The following is a 15,496-nucleotide window of genomic DNA, read 5'->3' as shown; positions in this document are numbered from 1 at the left end:
ATAGCACTAGATCATTATTCCCCTTGCAACTCTTACTCTGTACATGTTAGTCAGCAGTTCAGTACAGGGCACCATTAAAAAAAGATTTAGGGTCCCAGTGTTACTGGGAAACACTAGATCCTGCTTTTTATTCCATAAACAGTTACAGCTCTAAGGTGGGAAGCAGGGCCAGCAGAGCATCTCCAGGGCCAGAAACAAGTGAGAAAATTTCCCCTTGCAATTCTTTCAGCCTTTCTTTCTAATGAGGGAAGACAAAAGCACATTCCTGACCCTGCTTTGGTGACACACTAACACCTCAATTTAATGCTGAGGGAGCAGTGCTGGGTGGGTGGGATCGTGACCTGGGGCAGGAAACCTATCTACAATTCCATCATTTTTTCGATAAAACTGTAATATTCAAATCACATTACAAAGGCTGTGCATAGCAACATAACAACATGAGCAATGCCTTCTGCCCCAGTTATACCCACCTCTTGTGATGATCCAGGTAGCTGCAGATTGGAATGGACCACACAGGTGCTGGGCTGTAAACAATTCTTTTTTTCTCTTCTCATTATTGTAATAAGCAGTAGCATTGAGTTAAAAATAACCATTCTCCAGACCCACAATTATTCTCCCCACTTGCACTTGTCTATACTCCCTTTTTCACTAATCACTGCAGCACAAAATATGTCAGAAAAGTTTGGAATCCAACTCCAATCTCGGACACAGTAAAGGACTAATAACACATGTTGTTTACACACATTTAATGCAACATACCAGAAGCAATTTTCTCACTCTCTTTAGCATTTTATTTGCTTATAAATACAAGTCAATACCACAAGATGGCACTTTCTTACTTGCAACACACACTATTATAAACACTTACCCTCTTCAAATGTTCCCAGAATTTTACGACATGTAACTTCTCAGTGGTTCTGAAACATTTAAAAAAGCAAGACCTTCTACAAACTGCATTTGTGTTTGATGTATATTAAATGAGGTCAGGTAATTAAATTCAAAAAAAGGAATTTATAAATATTTCAGATAAGAAAATTTAAATACAAAAGCAGAGTTTGTATTAATTAAACTGAATAACAATTTAAACTGGCCATAATGTATCTACATGGTTTAATATAATTTAAAATACTTTTTAAACAATCAAATCCTCTAGCCATTCATTAAAACACCTATCTACTCAACTCTTTAAAAAATATTCTTGGTTAAGAAACCACCTATGCTTTTTCATAACAATCCTTATTCTGTCCTGTAGGTGGAAATGAAGCAAAATCATATTCCAGACTAGAAAACAGGATAAGAAGGAAGAAACTTTAAAAAACCTGATAACTTCAGACACTTCAACTCATTCTTCCTTGCATTTCTCAAAATACATGATCTGGTTTTAAAGTCTTTGAACGAAATGTAAACACTAGAAAACTCATTGTTGAAGTATGTGAAGAATAAAGAACCCTGCACTAATATAGTGCATAATGATGCTGTGTCAAACTTGTCATTTACAGTAAATGTCACATTTTCCTTGGGATTGTCATGCCTTTTTTTTTTTTTTAGCTAATTCCTTTTGATGCCTGTAGATTCTCTCTTCTTTTTTTTTTTTATTCCCATTGCTCAACAGGAAGAGCTGTATTTTCTGGTCTCTTCAGAAAAGCTTCACAGGATCCAAGTTTTAACTCCTTTTTTTTTTCTTAATAAAGAAATAGCAAATTTTTAAGCTTGCAATACTTCTGTTCTGCCCAGTATATTACACATCAGGAGATTCCTCAAAAAACTGAGAAGTCGGAGAGTTCCAAAAAAGAAAGCAGTTAAGGCAGTTGATGTCTAGATTTGGATTTCTTTTACATGTTACATGTCAATGTCTCCATCGTAGGCCAAGGTCAGAGGCTTCTGCTGTGGAGGAGGGCTTTGATGCTGCTTCGTTTTTTTGCTGCAAGAAAAGCATTTCAGAAGACAAAATCATTAACTGCAATAAGCTCAGAAAAATCATCAAACCCCACACTTCCATAAAAAAATCAACATCCCACACTGGCTATTTAATTTTATAACTGAGTGATGCTGTTGTACAGTGACTACTTCTAGCACAGACCACATGGCCCCCCTTGTGTGCTCTCACGTGTGTGGTACTGACACACAACCTGCCAAAAATGGGCAGCCAACTGTGCTCCTCATCTGCAGAGGAAATAAAGCACATTTGTTTCCCGTCTCTTCTCACAGCTGACAAAACAAGGAACACCTCGCAGAAAAATTGGAACACAAGCTGTCTAGGAGTGGGACATTCTCATTTTTCTTTGGCATGGTATTGAAGCAACAATAATTATTATTGAGAAATACATTTCCTCACCAGCCTTCAAGTGATGGAGAAGTGTGTAAGGTTATTTAAAAAATCCTCTGTATCCTCCAGTGTGAAGCCACGGAGAAATGGAGCCACATGGCTTGGAAAATAAAGGAGCTGCAAGTCCTAAGCAGCATCCAAACATGGTTATTAGAGCTTCTAACCAAAGAGAGAGACTGAGAGAAAGAATAGAAAAATGAGGGGGAATAAACTGGTGTTGGATGAAAGAGGGCAATGATGCTGTCAAGCCACGGTTGTGACTCTCTCGTTGCCTGCCCTGATCTGACAGGGGTTGGGCCAGCTTGCACCATTAACATTTTTAAGTTCAGGCCAAATCCCTGGGCATTGCCTTTCCAAATATTCAGACCAGGGAGTGCAACACAAGCTCCGCCAAGTCAGGCCCATCACCCCTGCCTGGTGCGACAGCTGCGCTGGAGGAGGGCAGACAAACCCCCTCCCAGTAAAGCCCAGCACCAGTGACACACTGGTGTAGATCAGGACCCAGTACCCTGTCTTTAACAGTGGCTGGCAACAGCAACTTTAGACACAGGACATGTTTCCACCTGACATATTCACTGCAAAAACCTATTTAGGGATTTCCTCAGCTGGAGCGTACATCCAGAAAACCACAACTAACATCAGGAGACCCAATCTCCCATGAACTGTTATGCCATCTCCAAATCCATTTGTCTTCCTGGCATGCACAGTCCCCAGAAGCAGTAAGCTCACAAGGTAATAATGCACTGTGTGAAAAATAATATCTTTTGTTTATTTTAAACGAACATTTCATCAGATGCCTCCTACTTCTTTTATTGTGGGAAATAAAAATTCCCTAGCACCCTTTTCTCCCACATTCATGATTTCATAGATCTCTATTGTGTTCCCACATCAAACATCATTTTCCAATTGAATGCCCCTATTCTATTTAGTCCTTCCTTGAGCAGAAGCCAGCTCCTCGATCCAATCATTCTCCTTGCCTTTCTTCAGTTTTACTTTATCTTTTTTTTAAATAATACAATAAAACCCCTTTCTAATCCCAGCACAAGTCTGAATAAATAAAAGGTCCTACTGATAACCAAAAAGAATTCTTTCCCTGCATGACCACCAAACTGCTTCACAATAATGCCCGTTAACAGTTACAGTTTGGAGAGTTTTAATTACTCTGAGATAGGGGCCAAATGAAGGCACTTAGGTAATCCAATCTCCATCCTTTCCTAAAGGCTCGAGGGTTAAATCTCTGCAACACAGAGTGTTGTAATACATTTTGGATTGTTTAAGTAAAAGCAAACAAGCTTTTATTTAAGGACAAAATACATGCCATACTTACCACATCAGATAGGATGTAAAAATCAGGAAAACTATGATGAAGAACCCACCAGCTGATACTCCATACACCCACATCTTCAGTTTACCATCTGTTGAAGATGAGGAAAAAGGACAGAGGGATAAAAGGGGAGAATTAAAAAAAAAATTCTAAAATACATAAAAATTCAAGAGATTAATTAAAGAGAAATTAGTAGCATCATTGATGGAAAATGCAGCAAGGACTGGCTGGGAACAACCCATAAACCCCGTATTTTTGATAGCAAAGGATATTTCTGTAAAAATCAATCATTTTAAAGACAAAATGCTAACTTTAGTAAGGACCGTAGATTTTCCTCAATGAAAACTGAAACTGAGCTCTTCGTCCCAGTTTTCCAAAGCAGTGTTACTTCCTAACCCTGCTCTGGCTGAGCTCCCACAGCTCATTACAGGCAGCCTGGGCTTATGGTGCAGCACAGAAACACAACCCAGGCAGGCTCCTGCCCACAGAAAGGAGCAGGGACACAGGATAATTGGGGTACATTCACTTCAGAGCCCCAGTGGCTGCTCTGGCAGAGGCAATTCAATGCTGAGCTGACCCAGACAGACAGAGGTAACATCTCATGTGTTTAGCCCAAAGAAAAGAAGGTTGAGAAGGGGTGAGATTGTTCTCCATAAATACTCAGGGGTCAATTGGGGTAAACACCAGTGAGCACAAGTGGACAAACTGCTTTGAGCTGGAAAACACTTGGGCAACAAATGGGAATAAATTCAGCTTAGAATAAAAACAAGAATAGACTTTGTAACAGTAAGACGGATAAAGTTGTGAAAGAGCTTTCTGGCTGGGCCACAGAAGCAGGAGACATAACTGGCTTTAAGACAAGGTAAGGCTCTTGATTGGGCTGTTTGGTTGCAATGACCAGGGACCCCTGGAGGAACCTCTCCATGCACATGTGGGCTGGAGTCTGTTGAAACATACCCTTGTCTCAGAACACTTTATCTGCACAGGTCCTTAATGACAAGCTTTGCATTAATAATAACAATTGTTCAAAGATTGACATTTCTGTTTCTCGCTCTGTTCTGCCTGTACAGCTTTCCTTGAGGGGAGAAGGTTTGGTACTTTTCCATGCAGCAGCAGTCTGAGCTGATTCACATCAACAGAGCTGCAAATACTCACTGGAGGCAGGAACAGGAACCTGTGCCGTGCCCACAGACACGGTTTGACAGAGGCCATTTCAAACTCAGTCAAGTGAGAGGGACAATCACTGAGCCTGGTTTACATTTTATGTTTGAATCACGATTTTTTTCAAAGGGAAACACATTTAATCAGATCCCATTCTTTCTCATTTTTCTTCCAGGCCTTGTGGAAAGGCTGAGTACTTCTCAGACATTTTCTCTTCTCCTTGAAACACTTGCAGACTATCTCCCACATGAGAAGAGTTCTGTTTGTCAGGTTTGGGTTGGTTTGTTTGGTTTTTTCCCTGAAGTCTAGGTATGAAATTGGTTGCCCTCTCAACTGGAGAAGGCCAAGAAACATTTAGCAGTCCTGCAAAGGGACTGTCACAGCCACAGGAAGGCATCACAGCATGTCTGCTATGAAGGCAGCTCTGCTCTACATCCCCAACAGAAAGGCATTGGACCATGTCATCTGACAATTTAAGCAATGCTATTTAAATTGCCTCTCTACTTGAAAAAAAGTTTCTGTACCTGAACTCTGGCCTCCCGGAGTGTGGTAAAGAGAGGAAAAACACAGCCTGATTTGAAATCAGTTCTGTGCACCCTGCAGAGCATTCAGAAGAACAAAAACATCAGCCTCATTAAATCATAATAAAATTTGTGTTCCACACTGTAAATGGGAAGGGAAATCACAAATTACCTGGAGAAAGGCACATGTGCTTTCACTGACAGCTAAAAGCCCTTAGACATACACAAATGTCAAGGACTGTGGTGCTGCAGGGTGGAAAATGCCATCCATACAGGAAGCATTCACCACAGACCTGCTATCAAGAGCAGAACTCGTAGGCAACAGCAGTTTCCTGGAGGAGCCAGCACTAACTATTGCAAACCCCCAGACTAGGGAGCCTGAGAGCCTCTTTAAGGCAAGTAATTACATATATTGCCATGAAGTTAGACAAAGGGGAGTGATTTGAAGAGCACCAGCCTTGACCTGGGGTCTGAAGAGCACACACAGACTGAAGAGTTAACTGCAGTATGCCATGGGGTTGGTGATACATTTAACACACATGGAGCACCTTTATTCCTTTCCTGTATATTGGTTCTATAACATTTCTGGCCTAAAATTAAGTAACAACGTGTTCTGTAAAAGTTCCCTAGTCCCTATTTCTGTTACAGTCCCAGGGGGAGAGTTGGCTCCCAGATGCTGCACTGAGGTCAAGCCCACTAGAAGCTTTCAGGGCTGCAGACTGGAATGCTGATTTTAAAACAGGATTGCAGCATCCACCTACACCTCCCTCTCTTTTTCTAACCCCATAAAGGTACACAGCCAAAGAGATGACACCCAAGTAAGACAGCCTACAGAAGGCCAGGGATGCTGAAAAATGGCAATTAACCCCAAATCTGTGACTCAAACTGATGCTGAACTGCGTGGGCTTCTGGATGAAGGGCTTGATCGAAAACTAGACAACTTTAGAAGGCTCTGGACTGAGCTCTCTGAGCCCAGAGACTGTCAACGCAAAGGTTAACTACTGTATGCAGATCAAATATGTAAATGTAACATTCAAAGTGTGATCACATATATCAGACAGAATTATGGCTCCCTGAATCCCCCTAACACAATGTTTTGTTACATGTTTTCCAAAGTCTTGTGTTCAGTAGAAACTAATTGCAAACAAATGCAGTGTCAGGTACCAGGAGAGGGGGAAGACTGCACTGCCAGTATTTTAGAAGACAAGGAGGAGAACAAATGTGTTTTGGTAAAACCTGATGCACCCGACAAGTTTGTTTCCCATTTTAAAGCCCTGTTTGCATTTCAGAAATTTATTTTGGATGAATTAGTCTTCAAAACAACAGTCAAAATGGGAATCCGCTATTACTACAGCACTAGTTCTGTGGACCAGTCTGGGCACATCTGGTATACAGTTCCATCTGGGAAGGATTTTATGCTGTGGATGTCAAAGATCCACCTGGGATGAGCTGCTCGGGCACAGCAGCTTGCCTGCTTTTTTGGGGTGTTTTTAATGCCATAACTTTAACATTTAAACTCTAAACTCTACACTTTCTAGCCTGTTCTTTTCATATACTTTTGAAATACAACAAGAAACAACCAATGCTTTGTTTAATGAAATCTTAAGCACTTTTTGCTCTGAATCTTCTCAAGCGTTGGTGATCAATATCTTTCCTAGTCCAAACATATTACATTCTAGAAACATCATCAGATAATAGTTCTAAGCATCCCCCCAAATCACATAGGAGTATACTTTTGCAAAACATTATTGCCTCATTCTGTCTTTGCTATCTCTCAACATAAGAGATTGTGATTCCTCTGTATAGGCACAAAGGCATGAAAGACAGCACACAAGTCGGAAACTGGGAGGCTGCTCCGCAGCTCCCAGACACAATCTCTGATGTTATGATCTACAAAGCTTGTACCTTTCTTCTACGGAAACATTTTAAAGACAATTTATTCCATTCATATTTAAGTTTTTCACCTGGATTAAAAGGTTGAATAGACCATCCTTTGAAAATGTCATGCATTTTTGAGTTGACAGGCTTATTTTTTCCGGCAATGGTCTTAACATCGGCTTTCTTATCTTCTAAACCTGGTACCTTCACGCAGTAATCCAGGAAACCATTTGATCTCATTACTTCTGTATATCCTCGCTCACAACCGCAGACTCCTCTCTGGAGATAAAAGGGAATTCAGCATTAAACCAGACAGTGCCCCCTCACAGAACAGTGCACACTGTAGGGAAACCACTAAGAAACTGCAAGGTACAACCCGCACGTGCAACTTCACCACCACCAAGCAAACCAAACCACCCAGGAACTGGTGCCTGCAAACCCATTTCAGTTCAAAAAAGCCAAACATATTTGGGGAATTGGTTGAAAAAGAGTCTGTAATTATGGAGAAGCCTAACATGCAAACATTTTCATCACAACAGGCTTAATAACAGGAATCTGTGGCAAACTCCTCTCGTCGGTAACAATTTTCCCACTGACCCTGCCGGGCATTAGAAGAGACGAACCAGAAACAATCCCCCTTCAGACCCAAACCCTCCTCCTGTATCTCCTCTCGAGTATTTCACGGGGCTATCTAAAATGAAGCTTTCTTGTGGCCAAATATTCACTGTCCTGGATCAGTCTAAGCAGTTTGGTCAAGAGCTTTTTTAGAAGTCTGTAGTTTGCTAAATAGATACTCCATTTTATAAATTTTACTTTAAAACAGCTTCTTTGTATTATTTTTCTTTGCTAATTACTTTATAATGTCTGTCTGAGAGTCTTGATACATACACTTGGTTATGATCCAAACAGGTGATTGACTCTTTTATCTCCTCTTTTACAGAAGTTTTAAACAGTCCATTTTCTATGGGAGAGTATAATAGCATTCAATGAAATTTTAACCAATAAAATTAAACCAAGAGTCCCCAAACCCATCTACAGAACAAACCCAAACCTGTAACACCACATAAACACTCCATCACTCATTTGTGCCAGTTTATGGTTTCCTTTCAGGATGAAATTCCCACAACTTCCTCGAGGTGGTACCACGGACACACTAAACTATTTTCTAGGTCCTGGAATGCATTTAGGATCCAGATGCTAATTGATTAGATTTTGCAGTGCTAATTTCCTAACCATAATCTGCAGCAAGTAATTACCTGCGTGCAGTAGGAGAAGGGTTTTCTACACGCCGGGCTGCAGTGCCGAACTTCCGCGGGTTTTGTCCGAAGAGGACACCCTCCTGGAAAAGAAAATACTGAGTGCCTTCAAGGGCATGTTCTTTGACTTGGATCACCACAGTGTGAGAAGTACTTGCTTACTTATTTTATATAGTTAAATACTAGTCTATTATGCACATTAGCATAATATCTGTAGGCATTGTATTAATTAATTTGCCTTAACAGGGCAAGGAATTATTATAATACCCATCTTGTTAATGGAGAACAGCGATATAGAGATATAAGCAATTTGCCATGGGCCACATAGGAAGTTAGGGAAAGAATGGGGAATTAGATGCAGATCTTCTGTGTCCTCATTAATGTCTTATCTACATAAGAAGACATAATCCACATAACGCCTTTGCCCATCCTCACTCAGGGAAGCCTGTGCTTCTATAGGAACAAAAATATGTTAATGAGTTCTTAAATACTTGGCAACCTTTGCACATAAGATTTTTGTTATTATCTTAACCAGTCATTATAAATAGAACTAGATAAAAACATCTGCATTTTCGTTTCTACTCTCTCCTCATTCACCCCGTGCATATTGAAAGAGACCCTGTGGATATGCAAGCCCTACTGCCTTTGTCAATCTCTCACAGAGCTTCAAAGTTCTGATGAATTTCCCTTTTCATCCTGCACAGGCAGAATTTGAGGGTCACGGTGATAGCAGGAACCTCACAGTTTGAGTGATTTGAGACTCTTGCATGTTGAAAGGAAGAAGAGGTACAGAAGGTGGGGTCTCTACCACACGTGCAATGTTCTCTTATACTCTTCACAGGAAGGTTTCACTGAGGGTTGTGCAAGTCAGCCCAGGTAGCCCTCTAGGATGTGCACACTTATTTCTTCTTGTGAGTAGCCCAACAGTAAGGATAACTAGCCCAAATACTCCCACGTAATATATGTGTGATGTTGATCTGACAGCAAGGCTGGTAAGCTCCCATCTGTCTTTGCTATACAGAAATCTAAACTGAAATTCTGGAAGAGTGAGGAAGGATGTCCAACTCCCTCTGAGCAACAGATGCAGAAAAAGAGAAGTCTGGATGGAGACATTTCATTCATAATCCTGCGAGGCAATCTGGGGAGATACCTGTGACATTCATTCCATCCGAGCGCTGACACCACACTGTGCGAACGTTGTCTTGCCAAAGGCTGGTTTTCCACAAGTAGTCATAACACTTCCCTCCTGTAATATCAACATCAGTTAGTCTTCACCTTGCAACTAATTCAGAATAAACTCTTGAAAGGGAGGAAGCCAAGCTACCTGAGCAAGGCCGAGTTTCCACCTCTTGCCCGGCGCAGTTCTCCCGGTTCTCCGGAGACTGAACGATGAGCGCCCGGGATCGAGACTGGCGCCCCGTTGTCTCAAAGCTCCTGCCATTGATGCAGGTGAGCTCGCAGGAGCTCCACTCTGACCACTCTGTCAGGTGGCAGTCACCTGCACATTGAAAGAATAAATCACAGGTTTGCAAAACGAATCAGCCTTGAAGGACAAGGACAACCTAAGCATACAACCGCTTTAGCGGTGAAATATCCCAGGTATGTCATCCAGAGGTATGCAATATTCGGATTTTCTGCTTCACAGGGAATCTCATTTTCTCAAAAAACAAAGGAAGTCTTTTTCAGGTGGTCTAGAAACAGCAGAGTGAGCATTTACCTGATCTGCTGAAGCACAAATTCTTACTACAACAGCTGAAAGCACTCAGAGTTACAGGAGCGTATCCACCTCAGACAGCTATCACAGGCAGGAATGCACCATGACTTCCCAAAGACTTTACCTGGGCAAGGCACAGAGCAGGGTAACTGCAGCACACTGTCTTTCGATGGCAGCTCACCACATAATGCATTTTCTACTGGTTTGGATGTAGCAGAAACAGATGCATCATGCACTACACACGTGAGGTTGCGGACTTGCAATCCATCTCCACACTGTCCACCCTATAAAATGATAAAAGGGAACAGAGGCACACATCACTGGCTTTAGCAGATGACAAAAGAAACACATTTGATTCCAACTAAAAAGTGTTCAAAGATACAAAGTTGGCCTTTGAATGTCAATAGTATCCCCTGCAATAGTTATGCAAATCTCTGTACACATCTCTACAGAAGCTCAGAGGCAGGGGCAGAGTGAGACAGAAAAGTGCGGGAAATGTAACCCAAACTGGGGAAGAGGTGGGTACCATAAAGGATTAATACCATCTTTGGGGTCAACCCTTCATGCCTTCTACTCAAGCTAGTGAATTTCCTGATTCTTAATTAATGCCCAGTTACACGAACACAAAAATTTTCAGCTTCTCCAAAGAAGCCAAGAGCAGAACCTGCCCATAAGGAAGGGACATTTCCTCTACACTCCTTTGATGATGCAGATCAAGAAGAGCACTTACGTGGTTTAAACCCTGCAACAACAAAAATCCTCCAGGACAGTTAACTGGGCTAGCAGGGTTATTGTGCATTAGGTTGGCAGTGTAATGTTCTAAAGGGAGCGACCACTTCTGGAGCAGACACGAGATCCCCAACTTGAGTCACACACTCCAGCAGGACATCAACCCAAGCCAGCCATCACCTGTCAGCACTAAACCCCATTTGAACAAGCAAAAGGAGGCTCCATCTGAGCCACTCCATGCTCATCAAGCCCAGTTCTGAAATACTTAGTCATACACCAAACTACTTGCTGAAGATGACTTCCTTTACTGCAAAATCAATACTGTTTGGCTAAAGCCATGGTCAAGGGCTGAGGATGCTGCAAGAGCTGAAGTGCTGAGGCTATTTCTAGAGGCTGGAATTGTTTCCTTCTCATCTGATAAACAGAGCTCCAGTGCTGTTGAGGTGGATGCCTTAAACCTGCGTGATGCCTTAAGAATGTGCACCTGAAGCCCTGAGGAAATGGCACTTTAAAAAATTCAGTAAACAAAACTCAAGAAGAAGGAAGAAACATTGCTTTTATATAACTGAGGGATGTGCTCCTTTGGATTTCTTGGCAGTGGATTCTCCTTAAATAATGGACTTAATCTGCAGAACAGAATGGCTCCTACCGAGTGCATTCACCCAGCAGCAGATTCAATAGCAGGAATCTCAAGAATGGCTCTCCTGCACACACCTGGCTGCTTTTCACTCTCTCCATCCCTTCTGTTGCAGACCCACAATGAAATGGAAATAGGAGCATAACTAGCTGGATTTAGAGAAGTTGCTAATCAAAAGCATCTTAGAGATTAAAGTAGATTTACTACATGCAGCCAGATTCCAAGTTTTTAACACCATGTTTCACTTTAGTCAGGATGTAACTTACTGTTCTAAATCGCTGTTTCACCACTGAAGCCTCTATTGTGGTCTGAGATTAATGGTGTGTGAATAACTCATGCAGCTGTCAGTTGAGTTAGAGTGCTTAGAAATGGCTAGTGGAAACAGAAGACGATGGAAGAAAATTCTTGGGGGAAAATGGGCACTAATCAAACTGCAGCATTTCCAGTTCAAAGTGGCTCAAAGAGTGACTAAATGACTGGAGAGGACAAAAGAAGTTTTCAAAAATATTCTTCTTCTTCTTCTATAAACAATATATATTTATGTACATATCAATATATAAATAGTAATAAGAATACTGAGATATAAATAGATCAAAACAATAATTTTTTCAGTAAAACAGCCTCTCATAAAATCCACATGCAACACTCTTCATTTTTATATCACGCAATATTGGAACTACATTCATATTTCAATATTTAGAATAAAAAATAAATATAAACTGTGAACTCTCAAACAATCCCAAAGATCAAGATTTACTTTTTAACAGTGGCTTCCATTTGCTTGCTTTCTTTCAAGACCTTAATTGAACACACTTAAAAGATAAAATGTGACCCTGTCACTTACAGTAGGAGAACCTTTTTGGTATATTTGGAAAGGTCTTAAGCAATGCAGGAGCACTGCCTTAACTTCCTTATCATCTTCAAAATTATTCATGTCCCCAAAATTATACATCTGAAGTTCTAATTAATAGAGGATAATTAATAGTGGAGCCAGAGGAAGTTCGCGGCAGCAATGGCACACTGAGGATGCAGGGAATAGCTGCTAATCAAAGAACTGCCAAGGAAACCATCAGATATTTAAAACACAGGAGAACAAATCTGTATTGTAAATGCTCTTTCTTGGAAGGTGTGATCCTCTGAGGTTTGCCTAGAACCAGGATTTGCCTCTTGAGTTATGATCTCTTTGCAGGAAATACATTAGAATTTGCTTTCCAGGGGGGATTTCTCTCATTTGGCTGCAAAAATTTCTATGCTGACCCTATAGAAGATGCAGAACCCATCCTGGATTCCCTAAATAAAGCCAGGACATATGTGCCCCTCCACCAGCACCTGCATGGAGCCTCCACCTCGTACTCTCCTTGAACCAACCACCACTGGCAAAGTAAGGAAAAGGTTTTTACCAGGACTGTGTTTGACAGCCAGGTATCTCTGGAATTCAGCAACACACTAATGTAAGGCAGCATCTCCACAAACCTCCCACATCACCCACATATAACACACTAGTAAGACAGGAGATAACAGCCCCAGTGAGATGCTTTGCCCAGATGTGCCTTTAAGAAAAGTTTTCCCTTTTCGGCTTTTGCTGGGGTTCATGTGTTCACAATTATTTTAGGTAAAGAGTTGATTGGGCAAATGCTTTCACAGGTTGATAAGCATTTAATCAGGTAAAAGTCTTCTCTAATGAGGGAACATTGTGTGATCACATTTAAAGGAGTGCTTTTAAAACACATTAGAAAGGAAAGGTTTTTAGTCTCCTTAGGAATGTCAGCCAGGTGGTGTTTGATAATGCCTAAGCTACTTCACTTATATCCCTTTAATGGAAAAAATGATCAACAGTGTCAGCCACTGTTAAAATTGTTTTTTAAGCTAATCAGGGTAAACCATTTCAGCTCTAGGAGGATAATGACTAATGTCCTGTAACCCTTTAAGACTGGTTGTATTGCCCAGTTCCCAAATTGTGCATCCCTCTGAACAAAGCAGAAATGCCCCATGCCACCAGCAGGTGTGGCTGGGACATGTGTAATTACTTGGAGACCAGCGCAATGATTTCCATACTGTGACACAGAACACATATAGCAGGCTCTATTCCTAAACATGCAGACACTTCTAATTATTCACATGAAATCAAATTAACATAAAATAGTCCTTCTACACCTAGGAAATGCAGTCTCAGTTATCTCATAATACAAGGAAAAAATATTTTGGCCTTATAATTAGTTGTCCCGTTTCTATTTATTACAGGAAGACACTTTCACACTGTGCATTTTGGTCTTACCATAGGATGCATTTACCTTATTTCACAAAGCATCCTTGAAAACAGGACTTCTAAAAGCTTTCTTTAGAACACAGGCTTAAGCTTCTTTTCCAGTAAAGCACAGGAATAAATCACCCAGTATTTATGAACTACATTTAATTCCTAAGCACCTCATTAAAGAGAGAGTGAACATGAATAGAATGGCTCCCCTCCAAAACAAAGTAAAGGGTAGAGAAGCTACACAGTGGTAATTTAAGGAGAGAAGCAGGCTCTATCTCACTGAATGTGGGGATGATATCTGGGTTAGGAGAGGCTGTGATTATTTGCTCTGAGCTGAAATTTAGCTGGATTCTGGATGAGCTCACTTTTAATCTGCACAATGTGTTATTTATCTGGAGAGAGCCAGGGTGTTAATTCAGCTTCCCTACTAATTCTTTTATCAGCTATGTTAGCTCCTATGGCTGAAGGTCTGTTCCCTGATGTTTAACAGGATTTGCTTACACTAGCTATCAGATGATACTATCATTTTGTTCTATTTATGTTATACATAAATAAATACTGAATGCAGCATATACAAGGACCATATTCACCTCACTAGTTGCAATGGGTCGATTACAGAAAATACAAATATATTTCTGTTTCTCTGATCTTGGACTGTACAAAGACTGTCATGCTCCAGATTTCATGTGTGAAAATGTGGGAAAATTCTGGGTATCTACTGTGCCACTCACATATTCACTACATGTCTGTCTACCACACTTAGAAACCATATAGGTATTCAAGGCATTGGCAGTGTGGGAGGGGGCAGAGCAGAAAACACAAGGCATGTGTGTCTTTATGTGCATTACTGGCCTCAATCTCTTACACGGTATAATGTGGAGAAGCAGCCATAGATCTGGCACAGGTCCTGTCCCCTGGGACCAGACAGGGCACTTTTCCACTCAACCACACTTCTCTCACCTCCATTTCAGCAAAACCAGATTTAAGCAGCCTGATAAACCTCACTGTGAAAGATTCACCTCTGCTTAAACTGGGTTACCAACTAATATGTTTTAATATTGGAAATGTGATCTAACAGATAAAGAGAGAAGAAAAAGCACAGAGGGGAAGAAAAAGTCAATTCAAGCCTGGTGCAAGTCACTGACAGTGAAAAAATGATGGCTCCAGTGCTGTGCAGAGGTGCCAAGTGCAGGGACGGCACATCAGAACTGAATCCAGACATTTTCAGATCATTAAAAAGATAGCCAGGGTAAGGAAAAAGTAGAAACCAGCCCCTCATAAAAGAACTTGCACTACTGTACCGGAGACCAGGTGGGGAAAGACCTTCTATACAGTACTTTTAAAAAAAAAGGAAATAAAAAAGATAAAAAGGCTAAGCTCTCTTGATATCTAGTGCATCTATTTTCTTTTTAGAGTTGTTTTATACAATTAAATTATAGGTCATCATATCTATGCCCACTCAAACACATTCACTCCGTAAATCCCTTTTAATAGTTCTATAAGCTTATGGTACTTGAACCCATATTGCTATCTATGAAGGGCTGCTGATGGCTGGAAGATGAGGTGCAGAGACTTACCACTCCTGAACTTCCCCTGCTTCCCTGTGGATCTTATCAGCACCTTCACCGGCCACAGAGACAGCGAACAGCAGCCCCAACTAATCCCGAAATGTCATGATGGGTTTTGTGGTCGACCC

General features: G+C 41.1%; 1 protein-coding gene across 4 annotated transcripts in view; it reads right to left on the bottom strand.

Annotated features, from left to right (window-relative positions):
• Positions 1-773: 773 nt before the first annotated feature.
• Positions 774-15,496, bottom strand: part of THSD7B (thrombospondin type 1 domain containing 7B) — a 308,761-nt gene continuing 294,038 nt past the window's right edge. For all 4 annotated transcript variants that reach the window (XM_032693776.1, XM_032693779.1, XM_032693778.1 and 1 more), the window contains 7 exons: positions 10,305-10,464; positions 9,791-9,964; positions 9,617-9,712; positions 8,467-8,549; positions 7,297-7,489; positions 3,654-3,741; positions 774-1,921 (listed from right to left, as the gene is read on the bottom strand). In XM_032693776.1, the coding sequence (XP_032549667.1) occupies positions 1,840-1,921; positions 3,654-3,741; positions 7,297-7,489; positions 8,467-8,549; positions 9,617-9,712; positions 9,791-9,964; positions 10,305-10,464 (876 nt within the window). In that variant the 3' untranslated portion in view covers positions 774-1,839. The remainder of the gene's footprint in view (positions 1,922-3,653; positions 3,742-7,296; positions 7,490-8,466; positions 8,550-9,616; positions 9,713-9,790; positions 9,965-10,304; positions 10,465-15,496) is intronic.

Source organism: Chiroxiphia lanceolata, chromosome 7 (assembly GCF_009829145.1).
Source record: "Chiroxiphia lanceolata isolate bChiLan1 chromosome 7, bChiLan1.pri, whole genome shotgun sequence".
NCBI classification, from domain to species: Eukaryota; Metazoa; Chordata; class Aves; order Passeriformes; family Pipridae; genus Chiroxiphia; species Chiroxiphia lanceolata.
Note: the sequence above shows the minus strand (reverse complement) of the source record. Positions and strands in the feature narration are given on the sequence as shown.